The sequence below is a fragment of the Anopheles merus genome, chromosome 2R (genome assembly GCF_017562075.2).
Source record: "Anopheles merus strain MAF chromosome 2R, AmerM5.1, whole genome shotgun sequence".
Lineage (NCBI taxonomy): Eukaryota > Metazoa > Arthropoda > Insecta > Diptera > Culicidae > Anopheles > Anopheles merus.
The window spans coordinates 33195484-33216622 of record NC_054082.1 but is presented as its reverse complement, the minus strand read 5'-3'; the positions used below and the strand labels follow the sequence as shown (position 1 = coordinate 33216622).

The window sequence follows — 21139 nt, the reverse complement described above, 5'->3', positions numbered from 1 at the left end:
TGAGTGTGTGTGTGTTTGCAGGGGTGGCAACCACGAACCACGACGGTTAGAAAAGGAGAAGCGTTTTTCCTTTTTAGCGCTCCCGATGGCAGCAGCAGCAATCGTAGTAGCCAGCAGCCACGACATGCCCCAAGAACGATTTTTCTTACTGCGGGTGGTTGGTGTTTCCTTCGAATGTGTGGGTGTGTGTGTGTGTGTGTGTGTGTGTGTGTGTGTGTGTGTGTGCTTTTTTATTTCTTTTCGTGCCGCTTTTTGCTACACTCTCGATGCGCATCGGTTCTAAATTTGAATCACCCGACACCGCGCGTTTTGAGCATTTTTTGCTTTCATTTCGTACAAATGATTTTTCAACCCAATTTTTCAACAACCAACCAGTGCCTGGTAGAGAGACAGTGGTTCTTTTACGTTTTTTTTTCTTGCTTCACATCGCACAGGGCGTAAAAATCAACCGACAAAACAACAAACACCACCAAACATCTCTGGGTTCGCCTTCGTACGCCAAAAATATCCGAAGGAATATTAAATTTTCATCATCGGTCGGTGTCTTTTTTTTTGCTTCTCTCGCATTGGTTCGGCATAGAAAAGATGGTCAGTAAATTGACCCAAAAATTTAGATCACACGGCTGAACGCAATTCTGTTCTTAGAAGGCAAGGCAAACGAATGGTTGTACGCGCCGGCTGCATATTTACTCTTTTTCTGTATTATTTTTAAAAAGAAAAAAAGGTCACTGAGTTAGTCATACTTGCTGGTGATTTGATGTGTTTTTGTTGTTGTTATTTTTTGCTTAATTTCCTCTTTATTGTAAACTTACAACAATGTTATTGCATTGTTGTTTAGTTTTTCATAATTTATTCTAATGAGTTGTGTGTTTTATCATTTATTGTTAGTTATTATTCATTTATCACTGTTTGTGTGCAATCATATATTTATGTATAAACAATGCTTGAAACAATAACAATTTCGAAAGAATCTAGGCTCTGCATTTCTCGGTTAATTTTCCGTTTTATTTACTTATTGATTGTAAATGATGCTTCAGCTGTATTATACGATTCTTGAGCTTGTATTTCATTTCTTTCTAATTACTGTGTATTATTAAACAGTTTGCTATACAACATGTTGTAGATTTTACTCATTATTTAAGCTTTTTGTTTGGCAGAACCGCATAAAATTTGTTATTTTTAGTTTCTTGGGTTACTTATTAAAGGAATTGGTTTTAAAGCTGAACTTAGGAATGTATTAAACGTCTAATTAAATTAAACTCATTGTTTTTTTTTATATAAATACACACAATACCTAGTGTGGACTAATACTTCTTGATTTCCTATTCTTTTTTCTTCTTTTTTTCGTTAAAAGAGCTGAAAAAATGTGTTGTTTAAAGGTCTGAAAATCCAATTGCTACCCTTATCATTTGTTCATCACTGAAGGTTTCTTCTGCCATGTTTATCTCTACGCGTCGGATTTTCTCTCGTAGAAAAAAACACACACACTCTAAAATTAATACAAATACCATCCCCGAAATATCTTGCCAGCTCAACATTATTTTTAGCCCAGTGCGTGCAAAAACAAACAAAAAATCTTAACAAAAACTACCCATCTAATAAACCTATAAGTTTCTCCCTTTTGGCTGTTTGGCGTTTACATAGTGCGTACACCCGTCATGAATCAATTCATGCGTTCGCCATACTTACTACACGAACAAACCGATACGCCATACGCACCAGAGCCTGCGCGTGTTCATTTAGCCGCTTCCCAATCCGCCTAGCCATTGACCTATGGTTCAGAACAATGTGATTCCGATTCGTCGTCGCCGTCGTCGACTGCTCATCCGCGATTAGGGCGAAAAACAAAACCAACGGCAAAAGCAACAAAAACTAAAAAACAGGTTCTCACGAAACACGCATACCACGGCACCGCGGTCGAAGCGATAGGCATCATACACTATAGCAGTGCTGCGTCTAAAGCACACGCGATGATCAGAGACTGTGTAACCTTGGTTACGACCGGGCTGCTGTGCGAATCGTTTCCCTTGTGCGAAATGTAACAAAACAACAGAACAGCGCCTTTCGCACAAAAACAAAACAAAGTTCTACAACTCATTTTGGAACCGGAAACTTTGTCCAAACAAATGATTCGCAAACGAAAGTGGCCACTGTGTGCAGCTCTTTGTGTGGCTGTGGTACTACTTGTCACGGGCGCAAACGGTGAGTGTAGTAAGCAAACGCATCCTCACCGTGCTAGGGATTCCCGGGTTCAACTCATTCTAACCCCCGCTCGAATGCTCCGCAAGCAGCAGCGTCATCGTACAGGCGCGATCGTCGGAAAGTGTGCAACTACTACGAGTGGAAGTGTGCGAGCGGCCAGTGCATCGAATCGCACCAGCAGTGCGATGGCGTGATCGACTGCAAGGACGGATCGGACGAAACGTCCGCCAGCTGTGCGTTCATCCGGTGTCCCAGCTACGCCTTCCGCTGCCAGTACGGGGCGTGCGTGGACGGCAATGCCCTGTGCAATGGAGTGCGGGAGTGTGCCGACCACTCGGACGAGCATGCCCACTGTCCGGGCAACAGCGGCGCCATACTGGCGGCCCACGGGAACTGCTCGTAAGTGTGACAGGGCCGTGCCAAAGTGCGAAATCTTCCCCAAACTAACACTCCGAATTCCACTCGTTCTCATTCTAGCAATACCGAGTTTTCCTGCCGCTCGAGCGTATGCATCCCGGCGGATCAGGTGTGCGATGGGCAGGAGGATTGCCCGGACGGGACGGACGAAACGCAGCCACTCTGCAGCCTCGTGTTCTGTCCCTCGTTTTCGTTCCGCTGCAGCTACGGGGCGTGTATCGGCGGCTACTCCAAGTGTGACGGTGTGGTCGACTGTCGGGACGGGTCGGACGAGGATGAGCTGCTGTGTGGGCGACCGTTCCCCTCGACAACGCCACGCCCCGTGACGACGGTGCAGACTTCGTCGACGACAACCACATCGACCACAACGGTGGCACCGGTTGTGAAGGTGACAGGACCGCCGGGATCGTGCGTCGTGCCAAGCGCTCCCCCCAATGGACGGTTCGTGCTGGACGAAACTGCCCAAACTGTGCAGATACTGGCGGGAGAGTTTATCGAAAACTACAACTCCGTGCATGTGGTGTGCGGGGACAAGTACACACTGAAGGGTGCGGCCACCATCGTCTGTCTCGATGGCGAGTGGCTGGAACCGTTCCCGGTGTGCGAGAGTGAGTAGACGTGCTATGGAACCTTTTGCGTTCAACTTCTTCTTCGATATCTAAAGGTGCAATGCTTTAATTCCAGAATACTGTTCCGAAATTCCCATCAACGGCATCACGATCGAACCGTTCTGCGAGTACCAGCGACGCCAGATCACCTGCAAGCGGCCCCTCCCGCCCACGACGCGCGTCCGGATCGGGTGCCGCGTCGGCTACCAGAAACCGCTCGAGCCCGTCAACGAAACGCTCAGCTGCGTGGACGGCTCGTGGGACAGTTCGGTATTTCACTGCGAGCCGGTCTGCGGTACACCGACGCCCGACGCGGAAGCGTACATCATCGGCGGCCGGAACGTGTCCATCGCCGAGGTGCCGTGGCATATGGCGATCTACAAAAACCTGCACGACGGCACGCTGGACGATCTGCGGTCGCCCGACTGGCAGTACGTGTGCGGCGGCTCCATCCTAACCGAGCGGCTCGTCGTGACCGCCGCCCACTGCTTCTGGGCCACGGAAGGGTTCTTCGACAAGCGCTTCTTCCGGCTGGCGGCGGGCAAGTATCGGCGCGACATTGCCGCCATCGAGGCGCTCCCGGCGCAGTACTTCCACATCCACGAGATACTGACGCAGCCCCAGTACCAGGACTTTTCCGGCTACTACAATCTCGACATTGCGATCGTGGTGCTGAACGGGTTCATCTCCTTCCGCACCTACATCCGGCCGATCTGTCTCGAGCGGAATCTGCGCACGGAGAGCGAGAAGCGCATCCGACCCGCCAGTGTAGGGTGGGTGGCAGGTTGGGGCTTTACCACGTCCACGGGGAACCTGAGCAGCGTGCTGAAGGTGACCGACATCGCGACGGTGGACTACATGACGTGCAGGGAGTTTTCACCCGTCGCTTATCGGCCGTTCCTCACGGGGGATAAGTTCTGTGCCGGCAATCCCCGGACCGGGACGAGCGTGTGCCAGGGCGATAGTGGCGGAGGGTTTGCGCTGGGCAAAGAGGAGGCGGGCGGGGGCGATACGGTGTACTATCTGTACGGGGTGGTCAGCTCGGCGCCGCGTGCAGCGGACGGTGGGTGCGACAACAACAAGTACGTCGCGTTTACCGAGGTGCAAAACTACATTCCAATGATACTGGACGCGGAAAGTCGGTATCCCGTGATATAAGGGGAGTGTGGGGGAGAAAGGGAGAGAAAGTAATTAAAGCCACCCCCAAGGAGAAACACTTATTTCGTTGGCGTTCGATCTTTATTTTTGTTTTGTTCCTGGTCGTGAGCGACACTTACATGTGAGGAGATTTAATTATACTTTTCTTTTTTTTTTTGCTTTTTTGTTTGAGAATCGAGAGCGAGCAAAAACCGTTTTGCATTTCGTTTCACCTACCACTTGCTTCACCACGGTGGGTATCACCTTTCTTGTCTTTTTTTTTGTATTGCGTTGCCAAATAAACGGCACCGCTCAATGCTTCCGCTCCTTCACAATGCACCTGCTAACGAGCAAATCACAAAAGCATGAGAAAAAATTAATCACCTACCAAGTATTTTAAACTCATACAATTTTGCCATTTTCTTATGAGTTAGATGTTCTTTTAAATTGTTCATCAAGCGCGCACGCAATACCTAGACACTCATAGAAAAGCATTTGATTTTTACTGGACCACATTAAACGCTGCCCTATCCATGGATTGTACGGTTTTTGATGTTGTTATTTATGATTCCCGTTTTAGTGAAAAGAACGTTTACACTTCTATCTCTCTCTCTCTCTCTCTCTCTCTCTCTCAAACACACACACAAGCACACGCAAATAAATGCAACCTGGAATGATTTGTCTTTGTAACACGGATTGCTCGTCGACAAGAAAAGAAAAACAGCAAAGACTGCAAATTGATTGAAACGTGTGCGCAAAATCAATACAACACGATCGCCCGCCACGATCGCAGCGCTAACGTAACATGAGGCATATTGTTTTACTTCCTTGGAAAACGTCATATAATAAAGCGGAAAGTTTGTATTAATAGTTTGTGTATTCGTCCCTCCTCTTCCCGTCACTTGCTTTGCCATTCAATAAATATACCACAGCGTTTTTGGAATTGTTTTTTGCTTCTAACCGGACACTGGCTAATAATAATTATCGTACTGGACATTACGAGGCGATGATGCGAATGAACTTTGTAGCTAGCAGATGACGGCGCAATCGGGAATGATTATGTTGAGAGAATGGTTAGCGAACAGCTTCTTCTTCCTCCTCTTCTTCCAGGCAGTGCGCGGTTGGTTAGTATCCGGACAGGTCCGCAAACGTTAGGTCCAGTTCGGCAGCGATTGCTTTGTACTTTGATTTCTCTTTGTTCAGATCGTCTGCAAGTAGAGAAGTTGAAAGATCGGAACGAAATAGTGTGTGTGTCTGTTAGTAAAGGTTAGTCGGGAGTGGATTATTTAAAGTGCGCAAATGTTTGAGTGAAGCCGAACAAAACACGATCAGCAAAGCGCCAACCGTCAGTGCGCATCAGTTTGAATGTGCTATACGATTTGCATACTATCAGGCGTTTACTGTGGAATCGTTTTAGGACTTTGTGTTTCCTTTCGAATGTTACAACTCTTGATTGATAACGATAATGAAATAGTTGGTTCTCACACATAACATTCTGTCATACAGTATCTAATCCAAATTAAAAATTTCAGGCTTGATTCAGCGGTATTGGCCAACCAATCTCTGGCGCCTGAAGCTATACAATGGTTTGTCCATTTTGTTTAAACTGTTTTATGTGACATTTTGTCTAACGATATTTAAACTATCTAGTGGATATTATACCATTTTAAATACTTCACTCCCGGGACATTACACATCCCTTAACATAAAGCAGGAGAGGTGTATTCGCGCCCGAAAATAGTAACTACAGAAGAGATAAATTAAGCAACCAATAGAGAAAAATTATATTACCTACGTAAATGTAACCTATTTAAGTGCAGTTTTCTTTCTAAGTATTAGAAACTACCTTATAAAGTACATACTTACAAAACAGAAAAATCCTAATGATATTTTCAATCAAAATCATAACAAAACAAAGAGAGAAACACAAAACACAGGTATCGTACACATAATAATCATATATTTTTATCGATAGATACGCTCTAAACAAATAAACATCGCTGCCCAATTTTATTATAAAATAAAGAGTGAAACAAAACCAAGAAAGAGAAGCAAAATTGCATGATTTTGTTTACTGCGAAGAGAAAGAAGAAAAAACAATCAGCTACCAACCAACAAGGCAAACCAAACAAACATAGAGAAATGAACAAAAAACTCAAAACACGTGCCTTCCTCCAATCGAGTTATACCGTTTGTCGTAGCAGCTCTTTTCGTATAAGTACTCTTAGCTCTTTATTTTATTTGATTTCTCTCAGCGGTTTTACCTTTTTCTTTTCATTTTTTTACAATAAAACATATCATAATACATCGAAATAAAGAAGATGTTCTTTGTGTGTAGGTGTGGGGTGTGGGTGAGACGATGTTGACTTTCTTCACCGTATTTGTTTGGCATTAGCTATTATTTTCAAACTTTGTTGCTCTTCTTTCTATTATCTCGGGAAAAAACGGTTCCATTGCATTCCCGAATCGATCTATCTGCCACGCTGGCACCTACCGCACACCAAAACCGGCATGCACTACCGTCGGGGAAAACGCTTCCGAATTGCTTTGTTTTGGATGATTTTGTCTGTTAACAAACACAAATGGTGGCGAATATATTGTACTCTTCACATCCAGCGAAACGACATCCACCGCATCCTCATCGATCGGGAAAACACCGGAAACGGAAGAACACGCGCCGTTCGCTTCTCTCTCTCTTTCTCTCTCACACACTCTTTCTTGTAATCGGAAACAGGGCACATAAAACAGCAAAGAATGATAGTAGCACGTGCAAGGCAAGCAAAACACCACCATCGCCCCACGCACTGGTCGCGTGGGGGGCGTGCGGAGTGTTCTCCAATTTATCGGTCATCGTTCTCTCGCCCCTTTTTCTCAGCAATCATCCGGCAGCAGCAACAGCAGCTTCTGGTGGTGGTGGTGGTGGTGGTGGTGGTATGGTGGTAGTAGCTGATCGTGGTTTCAAGAATCCAGCGAACGTTTCCTTCCTCTGCTCTTCTTCTTCTGCTCTTTTCACGCTGGTCGCGGTCGATGTTAGTTCCCGCACCATCGTCGGTGGCTTCATCCCTTCTCCGCGACAACCACCATCAGACAGCCGGTGGTAATGGCGATGATGACGATGGGGACGCCGACGGTACAGCCATCGGTGGAAGCCGCGCACAGGAAGGGAGGAAGCTTTACATCGGGACGGGGACGGCTTATTCCTTGAGGATGAGCTCGACGAAGGCGGTGTCGAGATCGTCTCCAATTTCCCTGTACTTCTCCTTCTCCATGACGAGTTCGTCTGCAGGAGCGGAGTGTTGTTGGTCAAGGTTGATCGGATAGTAGTGACAGGATGGGACGATGTCAGGTTGTGATAGTAGTGACACACACACACGGATACACGTCGACGAAAGAAACAGAAATCGGAAATTCGGAACATAAGAATCATTGGAATCAAATGGATCTAGTTAGCAGCGGCGATGAACGTGTCGGGTGGGAGCCATCCCAATGTATGTGTTGTTGCTATGTTACCTAGCCTAGTGGCAAGCGAGGCAGCTTTCACACACACACACACACTCATTGGCGCTTTGGGGTGTTATCAGCAAGAGCTGTTACAGTGGCGGCAAAAAAGAGAGCTTTTCAAACACGCATTCGATTGCAATCGGGCCGTTGGTTCGTTCAGTATCCCAATCGGTCTGTTGTGGGGTCTTTTGCTCCATATCCGGTTGTCAGTGTGCGATAGTTGGATACAGCTTTGTTTTAATCGGTTTATTGTTACTGGATTATAATAAAAAAATCTCGCGCATGTATTGTGCTTTCAAAAGAAAAGTAGCAAAAACAACAACAAAAAAAGATACAGAGGACAGATTTTGTGGCGGGCGGACACACAAACACAAGCGCAAGGAGCGTTCGGGTATTTTGGCATGGGGTGGGAGTTTAGCAAAAGCAGGAAGTGGTGCCGGAAGAGCCAACTCAACAGCGGACCGGGAGTGGGGGGAAAGGGTTGTCGGGCAGTCTTCTTCTTTACGAGGCTGGTGCTTCCGCTTCCGGTGCCGGTTCTGCTGCTGGGGGAGCCGCTTCCGCTGCTGGCGCCGCTGCTTCCGGTGCTGGGGCAGCCGCCTCTCCTTCCGCCGCTGGGGCGGCCGCCGCCTCTCCTTCTGCTGCCGGGGCTGCTGCTTCCGCCGGTGGGGCGGCCGTATCCGCACCACCCTCGGCCGGTGCCTCCGCTGGGGCCGCTGCTTCTGGTGCGGGAGCCGCCGCCGCCTCAGCCGGTGCCACCTCCTTGGCCGGGGACGACTTTGGCGTCGTGCCGGTGGACGAGCGGACGTACGGCACCTCCGCCGCCTCCGGTGGGAAGTGCTTGCGCAGCTCGAACGGACTCGGCGTGCGGGCCTTGGTCGGGCCGGCCGGAGCGCCCTCGCCGCCCGCTGCCGCACCCTCACCCTCGCCGCCGGCAGCGGCCGCCGCTTCCTCCTTCGGTGCTGGCGGTGGTGGTGGTGGCGTCGGCAGCTTCGGCGGTGGCGGCGGCGTCTTCGGCTTCGGGCGGCGCTCCGTCCAGATCGGGTCGATGCCGGGGATGAGATCGACGAACGCAAAGTCCAGATCGTCGCCGATTTCGGCGTACCGGAGCTTTTCGACGATCAGCTCGTCTGCGCGCACGCCCGTTGTTGTTGGCAGGCGGTTGATTTGATGCGTGCGTAAGCGTAATGGAGAGTTTTGGGGGTGGAGGGAAGAAATAGCACGATAGGCGGGCCACAACGACCACACAAACACGTGGCGCGGCAGTGGCAGAAGAAGTGGATGGAGACGCCCAGTGTTTTATCGTTTTTTTTTTAATAAAGCAAAATAAGAAAATAAAAGCAAACACAACGTAAGCGAAAGTGCACAACAAAACAATCAAGAAAAGCGACAACAAATACAAATAATACATTCAAATTAAAAAAATACAACGCACACACTCGGCAAAACAAATAGCAGGTGGGTTTGTTTTCTCGATTTACGATAAAATAATATATTATAAACACTCAAATACAATAAAGGGTTCTCTCGATTTTTTGTTTTGTTTCTCCCACATATTGGACACACCTGCGGCGTTCCACTCGTGTGTATGTGTGTGAATGTGAATGTGGTGTTTGATTGTATATATGTGTGTTTGGGTGTGTGTTGTGTCTTTATTCTGCAGATGTGTCTCTGTAGGTGCAACTCGGTGTTCGTGTGCCTCGAGCGACGATCGGCGTGTGTATGCGTGTTTAGACGAGGAGTTCAGCTGGTTTTATGCTCCCGCGAGAACTTCGTCTTACAATCAACAACAATCGATCGAAAAAAAAAATACATTCACAAACACACACTCACACATACATATCTCTTCCTGTTTTCCGTAAGCTTATGATCTAAACTAGCGCTGAAGTATAAGAAAATTGAAACTCCTAAAGGCACGTTGTAACGGTCTTTTGCTGTGGCATTGCGCACATTCCTGGAATATTGTCTCTGCCGGCGACGGGATCGGCAGTTTCGTCATCCTCTTCTCACAACACTACTTTTCACGCTAACAAGCGATCAATTTTGCTCTCAAAAACAGGAAACCTAACATCCTAAAATCGCACTCGCGCCGCTTGTGGCTTGTTTCAATCGTTTCGTTCGCGAGTGTTCATAATAAAAGTGTTGTTTGTGTGTGTGCCTTATTTGCGCCTTAATTCATCTCTTCTGTCCTTTTTTGTTTTCTGTTCCTGGTAGGATGGTCCATAGCAGCGCTTCGGACGATCGCTACCGGCGAGACCACCACCACTGGCGGACGCACTCCAAACATGCAAAACGTGAAGAACGTCGACGGCTCCCCTTGCTGGGACGCGACGGTTTAACTCTAGTGTGTATTTCCGCGAGATCTTTCCGCTTTCGTGCGCGCACGTTGGACGTTGGTGGCTCATACGGTACTGTTAGGGTTTGATGGTTCGTATAAGCTACAATAACATTACAAACAAGACGCGGTTAAGGGTGAATGAAATCAACCAACGTTGATGAACGTTGCTGTTGTTGCTTTCTCGTTAATACACACACAACACACACACACACTGTACGATGGTGCGGATGGGGGAATTACAAAAAAAAAAATGAACGACATCTGCCTATGTGTCCGTTTGCGTCTTTCACACCAATTCGACGTTAAAAGACACCCCACGATGATGAGAGTCAACTTCCTTTCATACGGATGATATACGGTGGTTACGTGAAAAGTGAACCAAACGAAAAACTAAATTCTTCGCCGGAAGTGAATAAAAACCAAACTAAAAACGGGATACACTCCTTGCAATGTCGGAGTGTAAATAAAACGCTACCTTCTTCAACGGTTTCGGCTAAGTTTCCTGCCCCGTTCGTTTAAGCGCACGACACCACAATGTTGTTTCAAAACGGGTGCTATTTTTTCAAAACACTTACTTTATTCCGGAATGCACTTAAAACGTTGGAATGTTTTCATCGATCTCGCTTCGTGCAATTTAAAAAAGAAAGCAGCACGCTACTAAAAAAAATGCATCAAGTTCCATACTACTTCAATCAACACCGGGGGGGAATGGTTTTCGAACCGGAAAACTTCTCTATGACGAGACGGTTTTAAATACGATCGCGAGTTTATGCTATCTAACATTTAAAACAAAATGGGGGATTCTCTATTGCTCCTATTATTATATTGACGTACGCTGTGGCACAGAGTATGTGTTGGTGTGTATGTGTATGCCTGTCTGTAACCGCGTATATGCGTCAATCCATTTCGCTAAAATGCAACAAAAGCAAACCTTAAAACAAGATATCGGGGAATGAATGATAAGTGGGAAAGTACACGCAAACCCACACGCACGTGGACGCGACGGCGTTCTACAAAAATTGCTATTTTCTGACACAACACGATTGCCAATATTCTATAAATAGATTGAAATTGATTCTTCTTTTTTTGTACAATTGCATTGGATACTTTTTCAAATATATGTAGTATGTGCGTGTTTGTTTGTTTGAATTAAACGATTGCCTATTTTTAAACCACTTTCAACCTATTTCCTACACTTATGGTTGCACTTTTGGATTCCAAACCAATAATTTGTAAGTTTTCTGTTATTGTGCTTCTACTATTACTACTACTAGCATTTAGCATTCCTAATTTCTTCCTGTTTCAATCTCTACCATCAGCCGATCAGCTTCAATCTCTACCAAAGAATTACGCGGTAGCGTGGGGTGCCGCACAAATGCGATATGCTCTTGTGGAAGGTGGTGGTATAATTGATTCGTGCCGTGCCGTGCGTGTGGTTTGCTTATGTTTTTGTTGTTGTTGTTGTTGCTTTTTCGATTCCTGTGACGGTGACATTGGCAGACACACATCGATATGCACAACACGCATTGCATTTTTCCGACGTGCCAAATACATAGTTGTTGATCCTCCAGGAGTACGGTTTTCCGGTTTAGCGATCATCGGTAAATACTCCGACACTCTCTTCTCTCACACTATCTCTCTGTCGCTCTCTCTCTGTCTTTTCTGCTTTCTTCAAATAATTATGCTCACTGCTCCAAACGCCTAACGTTGCCTTCGATTCAAACTACCTTTCCTCTCTCTCTCTCTCTCTTTCTGTTTCTCCAGGCAGCGCACAACCACTACTAGCCGCATTTGCCAGTGTGCAAGAAGGCAATCCGCCTCTGATGCGCCTCTGATCTACATGTTCTGTATGTCGTGCAGGGTCGCTTCCATCTCCTCCTGAAGCATTTTGTTCTTGGCACGCTCGACCGTCAAATCGTCTGTGTGCGCGCGTGCACGTTGCAGTTGCACGAGCAGGTTGGTGTACAGGGGGGGGGGGGGGGGGAGGTTTATGGGTGTTGTTGTTGTTGTTGTTGTTGTTGGTGGTGGCCGTTGTGTTGATCAATGTCGGGAGCATGTTGAACAGGAGAGTTAGGCGCAACCACACGCACACGTAATTCCGGCGGTGAACGCGATTAATTGATTTCGGCAGGTGAGCGGCCGGGCCAGTGGCGCAAAACAACACACAGCAGGCACAAAAACCGGGTAGCGGCATTATCGATTAGCAAAGGCATAAATTTGTTTTGAGGCGCACACACATCGCATTAAAAAAACGGGGTTAAACAAAAATAAACCAAAAAAGAAATGGAAAACGAAGAAAGAAAAAACACATCAAATTAAGTAAACAATAAAATAAATAGTAGGATTAATTAGGGGTGGGGTGTAGTTTACTTGTGTGAGGGAAGTCTATTTTTCACACTAAAGTAAAGAAAAGATAACTAGGCTAAGTAAACGTTTTAATTTGAAAAGTTTGTAATTGAAGCTTCTCAATTGGCGGATCTTAGCACAAGAGTGTTTTTCGTGCCCTGTTTTTTCAGTGCTTCCGATTCTAGTTTATAGGAATAATTACAAAATCTCACACACACATTTAACTAGCTGTTATTAATAAATATAATTTGAAAAAAAAAAAATACAACAACTTCGAGCAGTTTTGTTTAGCTATAAAAAACATCACATCAAAAACAATATTATATTATACATAATTGCAATTAGTGTACTTGATGCTGTGCTCGTATGGATCTCATCAGACCCGATCGAGCTTTATGAGTATTGACAATTTCTTTTTTTTTTCTTTTCGATGATTTCAGTGAAAGCATTAACCACATTGGACACACGGGCAAACTTACCTTCGAGTCTGTCGACCTCCTTCTGCAGCTTCTGAACGGAACGTTCAGCGAATTCAGCGCGGGCCTCAGCCTACACACCCGGCGACAAAGGCAAGCAGATGCATCCATTCGTGGTTGTCGATCATAACCGCCGCAAGCAACAAGATCGTTGTAAAATTGAAGAGAAAAGAAGTGACATATTAATATTTTTCCGATCGCAACACTTTTAAAAGCGTTTTTTCAAAAACATCACGAGAAAAAGCTGAAGGTGGCTTGTTCTGTATCGAGAAACTTTGATCACAATTCAACTTTTTCCCCTATGTGTCTACAATAAGCAGATAGAAAAACAAAAACTATTCTAATATTGGCATGCATTTAAAACCTAAAATTCCTGTTCTGTTTCTTGGATTTGGAATTCGGTTGATTATGAAGAACCTCTTTTTTTTTGGAGGGGGAGGTACGTTGCTAGCATTAGTAATAGAGCATACAGAAGGAGGAGAGTCATTAATATGGCCCTAGCTGCGCGCTCAAATATTGGCAGAAGCTTATCTGGTAGCTTTTGGGGGGAAGGTTACAATGTCATTGGTTATTTTGGTGAAGGACAGAGGGAGGCGGGCCAAAACTCCGAAGGCGTTGGGAAAAGCGGCTCCCATAAAAGCTGGATATAACAGAACACAATAACACGCACACACGGCACACACACGGGTTCGTTCGTAACACGGGTATACACGGGTTGAGTGTTAGGTAAACGGAAGAAAACCACCCCCTTACCTCACCGGTGCGCGCTTACACTTTTGGTTTTGGTCGTTACGTTGTTGGACGTTAGAGCCTAGTAGAAGTTGAAACCTTTTCCGCCAAAAAAAAACCCTGACCTGACTCGAATATCAAACTCACAACACACACCCTAACCTAAAATACCAACACATCCTGTTGATTCTTCCTGTGACCTCTTAAGCTATACCGTGTTTCGGCTGGTTAATAGGAGACAAGTTGTTGCAATGTGATTACACTCTACAGTACACCTTGACTTTATTATGGGGGAGCGAAAAGAAGACTGGATTAAGGGAAAAGCGAAACCCAACTACCGCCAACTGAATGAGGAAGCGGATCGATGAATTTTCTAGCGGGTCCACGAAGTTCCGGATATCACACCACCTGATGAGAGCGCCGATTTTAGAGTAAGCATTCGTGAAGAGGCAAGTGAGACGAGACAGTCAACTCTTGAGGGAAGATGGAGAGAAGCGAACCGAATCCGCGTGAAGCGATTGTCACCACCGTTGTAATAGAGATCGCGCAATGAAGAGAGAGAGAGAGAGAGGCGTTGGGTCCGTCGGGGGGACACGAACCTCGAACAGGGGGAAAAAACTTACGTTGGTTAGCTTATCGTTCAGCTGATGGATCTTATCCTCAACGGAATCACGCGATGCCATTGCCTACAATAGCGCGCGAACATCACAATCGAATGGAGTTGGAATGAAAAATGGAAGAATTAGATGAAGGAGGGAACGATGGCTAGCCCAGAAGGTGAGGGTATCTTTTTCTGGTGTTGATCGAATATTTTCCTCGTCGTTGGTCTGTGTCGGTCACTGCTTTATCTCGATCCTTCGAACCGGATAAAGCGCATCCAAATGCTGTGGAGTTTGCTGAAGACACCTAATACCGCAGCCCAACAATAGATTCTGTATCTTCCTCTCACTCGATCTCTTCGGAAGAACATCATAATCAGCGGACTTCGGGTGGTCTTTGGAAAAGGGGGAAAACGGACACAGGAAGATGGAGACACGCACAAAGGGTGACACGTGGGACAAACATGGATGCGCGCACACACACACACACATATACGCACATATACATGTCACTGCGAAGCATTTGGAGCATTGGTGTAAATAGAGCAGGGCTTTTTGGCTTCCTCCTAGAAGCAGCAGCAGCAGGTTAGGCATATTTAACCTTTCTCGCTGTTGATAAAAAGAACAACCTTTTTTTTGGATATGCAACACAGCACATGTTCTAAGTGTATGTGTGTATGTTTGTTTGATAGGTGTATTTGTGTGTGTGTGGCAGGAAACATGTGTTTTTGAGAAAAGTGTAAAACATCCCTACGGTTTGTGTCAGTAAAATGAAAACACAAAAAATGCAACACATGCAGAACACTCGCCCCGACCCTGAAGAGCCAGAACACAGCAACGCGTTATCTGGAGCATGTTTGGAATGGGTGCGAAGGGCGCCACATTCTACCACCACATAGACAAGGGAGTGCACACAGAAAGGGGAAACGGTTGGACTGATTTTAATACGAGACAGATACAGAAGCGCGCCAAGCTTGTTCGTGTAGGGGGGAAAATCAGCAGAGGTCAGTCCATTCCAACTTCTGAAGGAAACAGATGCATCATCAGCATCATAACTACTCAACACACACACACTGTACACACAAAATGTAAATGTAGCAAGTTGTCATGGTTTTCAAGACTCGTGGCACCCACCCGTATCAGGACGAAGGACAAAACACAGCGACGGCGACATAAACGCAATGGATGGGAGAAAGTTGCACATGACGGACAAGGACGGACACACACACACAAGGACGGACGAACAGAGACAGCGGGAGTGGAACATTTCATCATCGAGCAAGTATCTCCAGCAGCGAGAAAGGAGTAAGTAAATGGGGAAGAGCAGGGGGCATAGCGAAGAACTAGGGATGGGTACAGTACGGGGATGAGATATCCGTGCAGAGACAAAACAAAACAAAACTACGCCACTAAATGCTAGAGTTCGCTGAAATGAGCAGAGCTACGTAAGGGTATCTAACAACTGTGGGAGAGCTACAGAGAGGCCTGACACGAGGACACAAAATTAACCCTAACAGATTGGTACATTGTTTTGCAGAAGTAATGCTTAGTGCCAAATGCTAATATATGGAGTGTGTGGTACACAAGCGGGATGTGCCCGCGAGTTTCCACCGCTCTTTCTCTCTCTCTAGAGAGGGAGAACGCTACACCTACTGCGAGAGAGAAAAAAAAAGGTCGTTTCGTATCCTGTACCTCCTTGAGACGCTGATCCAACACTCTCACTTGGCCACCATACGATTCCTCTCGTTGCGTTGCCTAACCACGGTCGTCCGTACGCAGCAGCAGCACCAGCAGCAACAGTGGCAGCACAACACCGGTCGATTGTCGATGATGATGACGATGGTGTGTTGGACACATTGTTGTTGATGTCCCCATTTTCCACACGCACGCAGCACAACACACACACGGTCAGTAAGTACATTTAAACAGGGCAGCAGGCAGGCACGCAAGAACGCACGGACGCACGAGGATCGCGTATTGCGTAATGGCGTGCGCACGTGTGTCCGTGATCAATCGATTATGTTCGATTTTTGTACATCGATTTTAGAATTGTTTGTTGATGCAGGGTTGCACAGGCAAGGTTGTTAATCGTTTCGTTTTGGTGTTTTGTTTTGTTTTTTTTTTTTTTTTTTTTTTTTTTTGAGACAGGTTAGTAGTAGTAGGTTGGCCGGTTGTTTCCGAAACAGATGAGCACACGTCGAAATGAGCGGCCAAAAAAACACAATGGATGAAAGTAATAAAAAGAGTTTTGATTAGACAACTGCTACAGGAGAAACTGTATGGAAAATAGGTTCATTTTGAATGTTGAAGAAGAAATTAAGGGTGTTCGAGTTTAAAATTCGCCTGTTAAAGGGGCAATGTCATCACGCCAAAGTCAGCGTAACATCGTAAGAGAAGTGTGTTGTGAAAGAGAGGGGGAAGGGTAAGTTAAACAAAATAAAATTGCAAACACACAAAACAAACGTTTCGGGGCATTTCGCCGGCTAGAATAAGAAACGGGGTTAAATGTCCATATTGTTTGCCGTAAGTTCGTAGTCAACATATGCAGAAGAGAAACACTAAAAACAAATTGAAAGCAAAAACACAACAAACACAACATCCACAACAGCACACGCACGCGTTGCACAAGAAAAACACGAATAAACTATAGAACGGCGCTAAACAAATGGGCTGTACCTCCTTTAGACGGGTGGTGAGGGTCTTGATCTGGTTCTTGTACTCCTCCTCGCGTTGGTTAGCCTACGCATATCGAGGGAAAGTACACACAACCATCATTTTACCGACGCATCCCGGGGATCACACATTTGGGGATATTATAGTGCAATTTACGAAGAGATTGGACGACGATACAACAAAGTCCATCGGCACATGTATTTTAAGTTTTTTTTTTTTTACAAAATATAGCAAATCCATAACAAAGGGGGAGCAAGATGTCAAGATGTGGCACGGAGCAACAGAAGAAGTGGAGCAATGGTTGTAAAGAAATAAAAAATAAATTCCATTTAGACGGGGTGGTCACAACACCACAGGTGCGGCGGCAACAATTGCAGTGAAATTTGGGTCGCACGGTGCAATGTTTGTGTCTATTTTCAGTCAGTTTTGGGGTCAGAAAGGGAGTTTGCTTGGGTATGGATATAGTCTCAATAGTACGTCAGAGGTCTGGCGCAGGTTCGTTCGGTGTTTGACGATAAAGAATTCTGCACAAACTCGAACAAACAACCTTGATGAGAAATCTTCACAAGATGAGAGCATCAACATCAAACTCTTTATCATCAAACAACCACAACGAGGCACGTAGTATTAGGTCATGTCCAGCGTCCAGTGTATGAAGGATCTCGCTCCAGGATGGTAAACCATCCATCGAGTCCTTTTGTTTTCTATCCTGGCCTGAACCTGTCTCGGGTCGGTGGTTCAGGCCGGTGTTTGGGAACGGTCTTACCTTTTCTTCCGAGACTTCCAGCGACTTCAGGTTGTTACCGACCACGCGCAGCTCCTCCTCAAGCTCGACGATCTTGCTGCATGTTCGTACAGTTCGGGTGCGCACGTTCAAAAAAGGGGAATAATGAAAAGAAATTATTTTAGTACCGAGTTTTCTCTTTCTCCACCTTGTAATTGCTTTGCATGCTAGTTTTGTGTTAAGTTAAGCTTTAGTAAACACAGCACACTTTACAATGTCTTGTATGCAGTTTTTTGATTTGCTTTTTGTTACACTACCCAGTACGATCTCGGTACATGGGAGGGATATCGGGAATGCATCTTGTGCCCTTCAATGTGTCCTATACAAACCTTTCGTTCATCTCGACCTTCTCCTCCGAGCGCTCGAGGTCCTGTTCCATGAGCACCAGTTTTCTGGCCACCTGATCCAGTTCAGCCACCAGTGCGTCGGGTGTCGGGAAAGCATCGCCAAGGGTTAGCACCGCCGTGGGCATTGTTATCGCAAGCACAAATCAACACACACACACACAAGCGCCCAGAGTCAATAATAAATGGTTGGATGATGAGGACCACAAGCCATGAATGTCGTGGTTTGTCGTTGTGATTAGAGCATCCGTCCCGAAAATGGTTGCGAAGATGATTGGTTCGATTCATTGCCAAGAGCAGCCGAAATCGTCGTCGTAGTCATTGTCGTTCAAGACCCAGCAGGATTTGTTGTAGATGGTGTCCGTGGCATCATCGAGTTTTTCGTGTTCGGTTTTTGCGGCAGCATCGGAATGTGTGTGCGGGTTGGGTCGGTCGTTAGTCGCAGCATACATACAAACGCACACGCGCAACGCATCCCCCCCAAACGTGATCATCCACCGAGATCAGTGCGTTGTTGAGCAATTTGCAAACATACATACATTCACACACACACCCACACAGAAATGCGCACGGAAAAACAAGCAAAATGCACACGCAAATCGGTCAATCGTGTGTGATGCGGCGCAGTCAGATTGGTAGCAGCCAGGGTAGGTAAAAGTAGACAAGAAAAAGGTGTTGAGGTTAGTACATCGGTATCGATAGGGTCAGGGGTATTCTCATCGCCCTAGTATCCTCGCGCACCAATCACAAACGGCATGAAGGTGAGCGGCGTAACAATGCCAGTGGCTTTGCGTCACAGCAAAAGAAGAGTACGCGACCGTAACCCCGTGAAGGACACTGCGTGCTCAATACACACGTGAAGGATACGCATATCCATCCCCCACCCGAAGCATTGATACGCAGTGATCCATTCGAGTTAAAGCACGCGCTCTCTTTCTTTTGTACGATTTACTACAACACCACAATGCATTGGAAACGCTTCACCTTCACACTGGTGATCGCGAGAAGGGGATGATAATACATGCTTTATAAAGATTACTTATTGCTAGATGAAAGATATGATGGTATCAAAGGGGTGTACATGAAGGAGAGGATACAATTAATGATTGTTGTGGGGGATTGGATAAATTAAAACAAAAAAAAATTGTTCAAATTAAACAGCATCTTGTCTCAGGCGCAACGCATTGGACGCATCTGGAAGTCGGTGTTGCTTTGCGCCGAAACTAACAAGCCAAAAAAAAACACATCAAAATAAACACACAAAAGAATAACAACAGAAACGAAATCAAGCAACAAACCATGTTCAAAGCTATTTTTACACAGCGAGCAACACAGTTTACCTCCCAAAACTTCGGTTGCGGACTTGATTGGACATACAATTTAAAGGAAAATTTCCAGTAAGTGCACGAATATCGACATCGTCGGAGGGGGGCAAAAAGGCAGTAAGAAGTAAGAAGATGACCCAGAGCAGAGTGTAGTCCACCGGATCCGGTCAGCTTTCCAAAGGGGCCACCAATTAACAGCCTCCCACCTTTCACTCGGACAATAAACGTGATTTACTCGGCCAATCTCTCCTCCTCGAGAGTTGTGGGTGCCAAGCCACGAATAGAGCTCTAATTTTGTAATCCACCCATACAGCAGAGGGTGGAAGACCACCGCGAGCGATTTAGAGAGAGAGAGAAAGAGAGCGACGTAAACTGCTCCCGCCAAACAACCGATCATCGGAACCGATCCGCGAGTCAGTCCAGGCCGGACACCGGGGACAGACTGTTTGGAAGGAAAGGGCACTTTTCACCACTGTAGAACCCGAAAATACAAACACGAACACACACACATTTCCTACCTTTGGGTTGTGTCGTAAACGGAGCAGAGGAAATAAAAGAACACCCGCTGCAGCAATAGCAGTAATGTGTTAATAACGCAAATAGCAATGCACTCGAGAGAGCAACACACACACACATATAACACGAGGAAATGGGGCAAAGTACGTACGCTTCACCGGCTTCGGCGCGCTCTTCAGCACGCTCAAGATCCGCCTCAACCATGGCCAATTTACGGGCGACCTACACACACATACACGCAGACCCGGAAACGTAGACCCGCCGCCGCCGCCGTCACCACCGTCGATCGAACGAGAAGATGATGCACAGGGGTGTGGAGGAGGGAGGCGGACGCAGCCGTCGTAGAACACAACAGCATAGTTTGGGGGAGGAAAAGTAAGAGGTCTTAGTAAATTGTCATACTTTTTTTTTCGTTTCGATTAACTCGAGCAGCGTTTTCATGCAATGTCATGCAACGGACACCCACATTGTCCACCCGAGCGTCAGCAAAACACAACACACGAGGGAAGAAGAGCCACTCGGGCGGATGTTGCAGGTTGTGTTAGTTGGGAGACACACTTTCGGGTTAGAAATTGAAAACAGCCGCACGGTGTCGCGGCTGAAACAGGGGACACGGGCATGCATCCTGCGCACGTGTAGCGCACACATGCAAAATGTAACTTTTTTGTCTATTTTTTGCTAACAAAAATCTCTCCTTTGCCGTAAAACGACGATTGAAATGCTATTAGAAAATGCCATTGCTCATCTTTTATCTCCCTTTTTGGGGCCCTTCCTGGAATGTTGATTCCGATTGTACAGCATTTGTTCACCTTCATTCCATTTACATTCACGTTCCAATGTCCTTTTCCAGGCTAGACATTTGAAGAAATCTTTCATCGATTCAAACGCATTGCTCATAATGATAGTTGGCATTTTTACTCTTTTATATTACACGAATTAATATTCTTGTTATTATTCTGTTCCATAGTACGATGAGAAGTATTTTTTTAATATTTAAATTAATATTATTATGGCTTTGGCCGGATGTGGAGTAATTTTACTGATAATAGGATCCTTGCAATCAATTTCTTTTAGTAGAAATACTAATAAACTGTTGTGTGCTAATTTCAAAATTTCAATTACTAGTCCACAATATGGACTATGGGTC

At 46.0% G+C, this 21139-nt stretch overlaps 2 protein-coding genes across 33 annotated transcripts in view; one reads left to right on the top strand and one right to left on the bottom strand.

Moving 5' to 3' along the window:
- The first annotated feature begins 90 nt into the window (after positions 1–90).
- LOC121603458 (modular serine protease-like) lies at positions 91–4447 on the top strand. 2 transcript variants are annotated; one of them, XM_041932184.1, is made up of 5 exons: positions 91–182; positions 1645–2202; positions 2292–2601; positions 2680–3227; positions 3304–4447. In XM_041932184.1, the coding sequence occupies exons 2-5, from the start codon at positions 2127–2129 to the stop codon at positions 4383–4385; spliced, it is 2016 nt and encodes a 671-aa protein (XP_041788118.1). In that variant the 5' UTR covers positions 91–182; positions 1645–2126; the 3' UTR covers positions 4386–4447. The 2 variants fall into 2 exon arrangements, with proteins under 2 accessions (XP_041788118.1, XP_041788117.1); XM_041932183.1 differs by having other exon boundaries at positions 99–182; positions 1355–2202.
- Positions 4448–4469: 22 nt separating this feature from the next.
- The window catches only part of LOC121603454 (tropomyosin-2), a 44856-nt gene continuing 28186 nt past the window's right edge, over positions 4470–21139 (bottom strand). For 7 of the 31 annotated variants that reach the window (XM_041932164.1, XM_041932168.1, XM_041932167.1 and 4 more), the window contains 5 exons: positions 20144–20214; positions 17790–17865; positions 17027–17089; positions 13026–13095; positions 7626–8992 (listed from right to left, as the gene is read on the bottom strand). In XM_041932164.1, the coding sequence (XP_041788098.1) occupies positions 8367–8992; positions 13026–13095; positions 17027–17089; positions 17790–17865; positions 20144–20214 (906 nt within the window). In that variant the 3' untranslated portion in view covers positions 7626–8366. Of the gene's footprint in view, positions 5573–6537; positions 8993–9325; positions 12120–13025; positions 13096–14374; positions 14438–16042; positions 16106–17026; positions 17090–17789; positions 17866–18136; positions 18208–20143; positions 20215–21139 lie in introns of those variants that run through there. The other 24 variants (XM_041932170.1, XM_041932150.1, XM_041932173.1 and 21 more) reach the window with 19 other exon arrangements.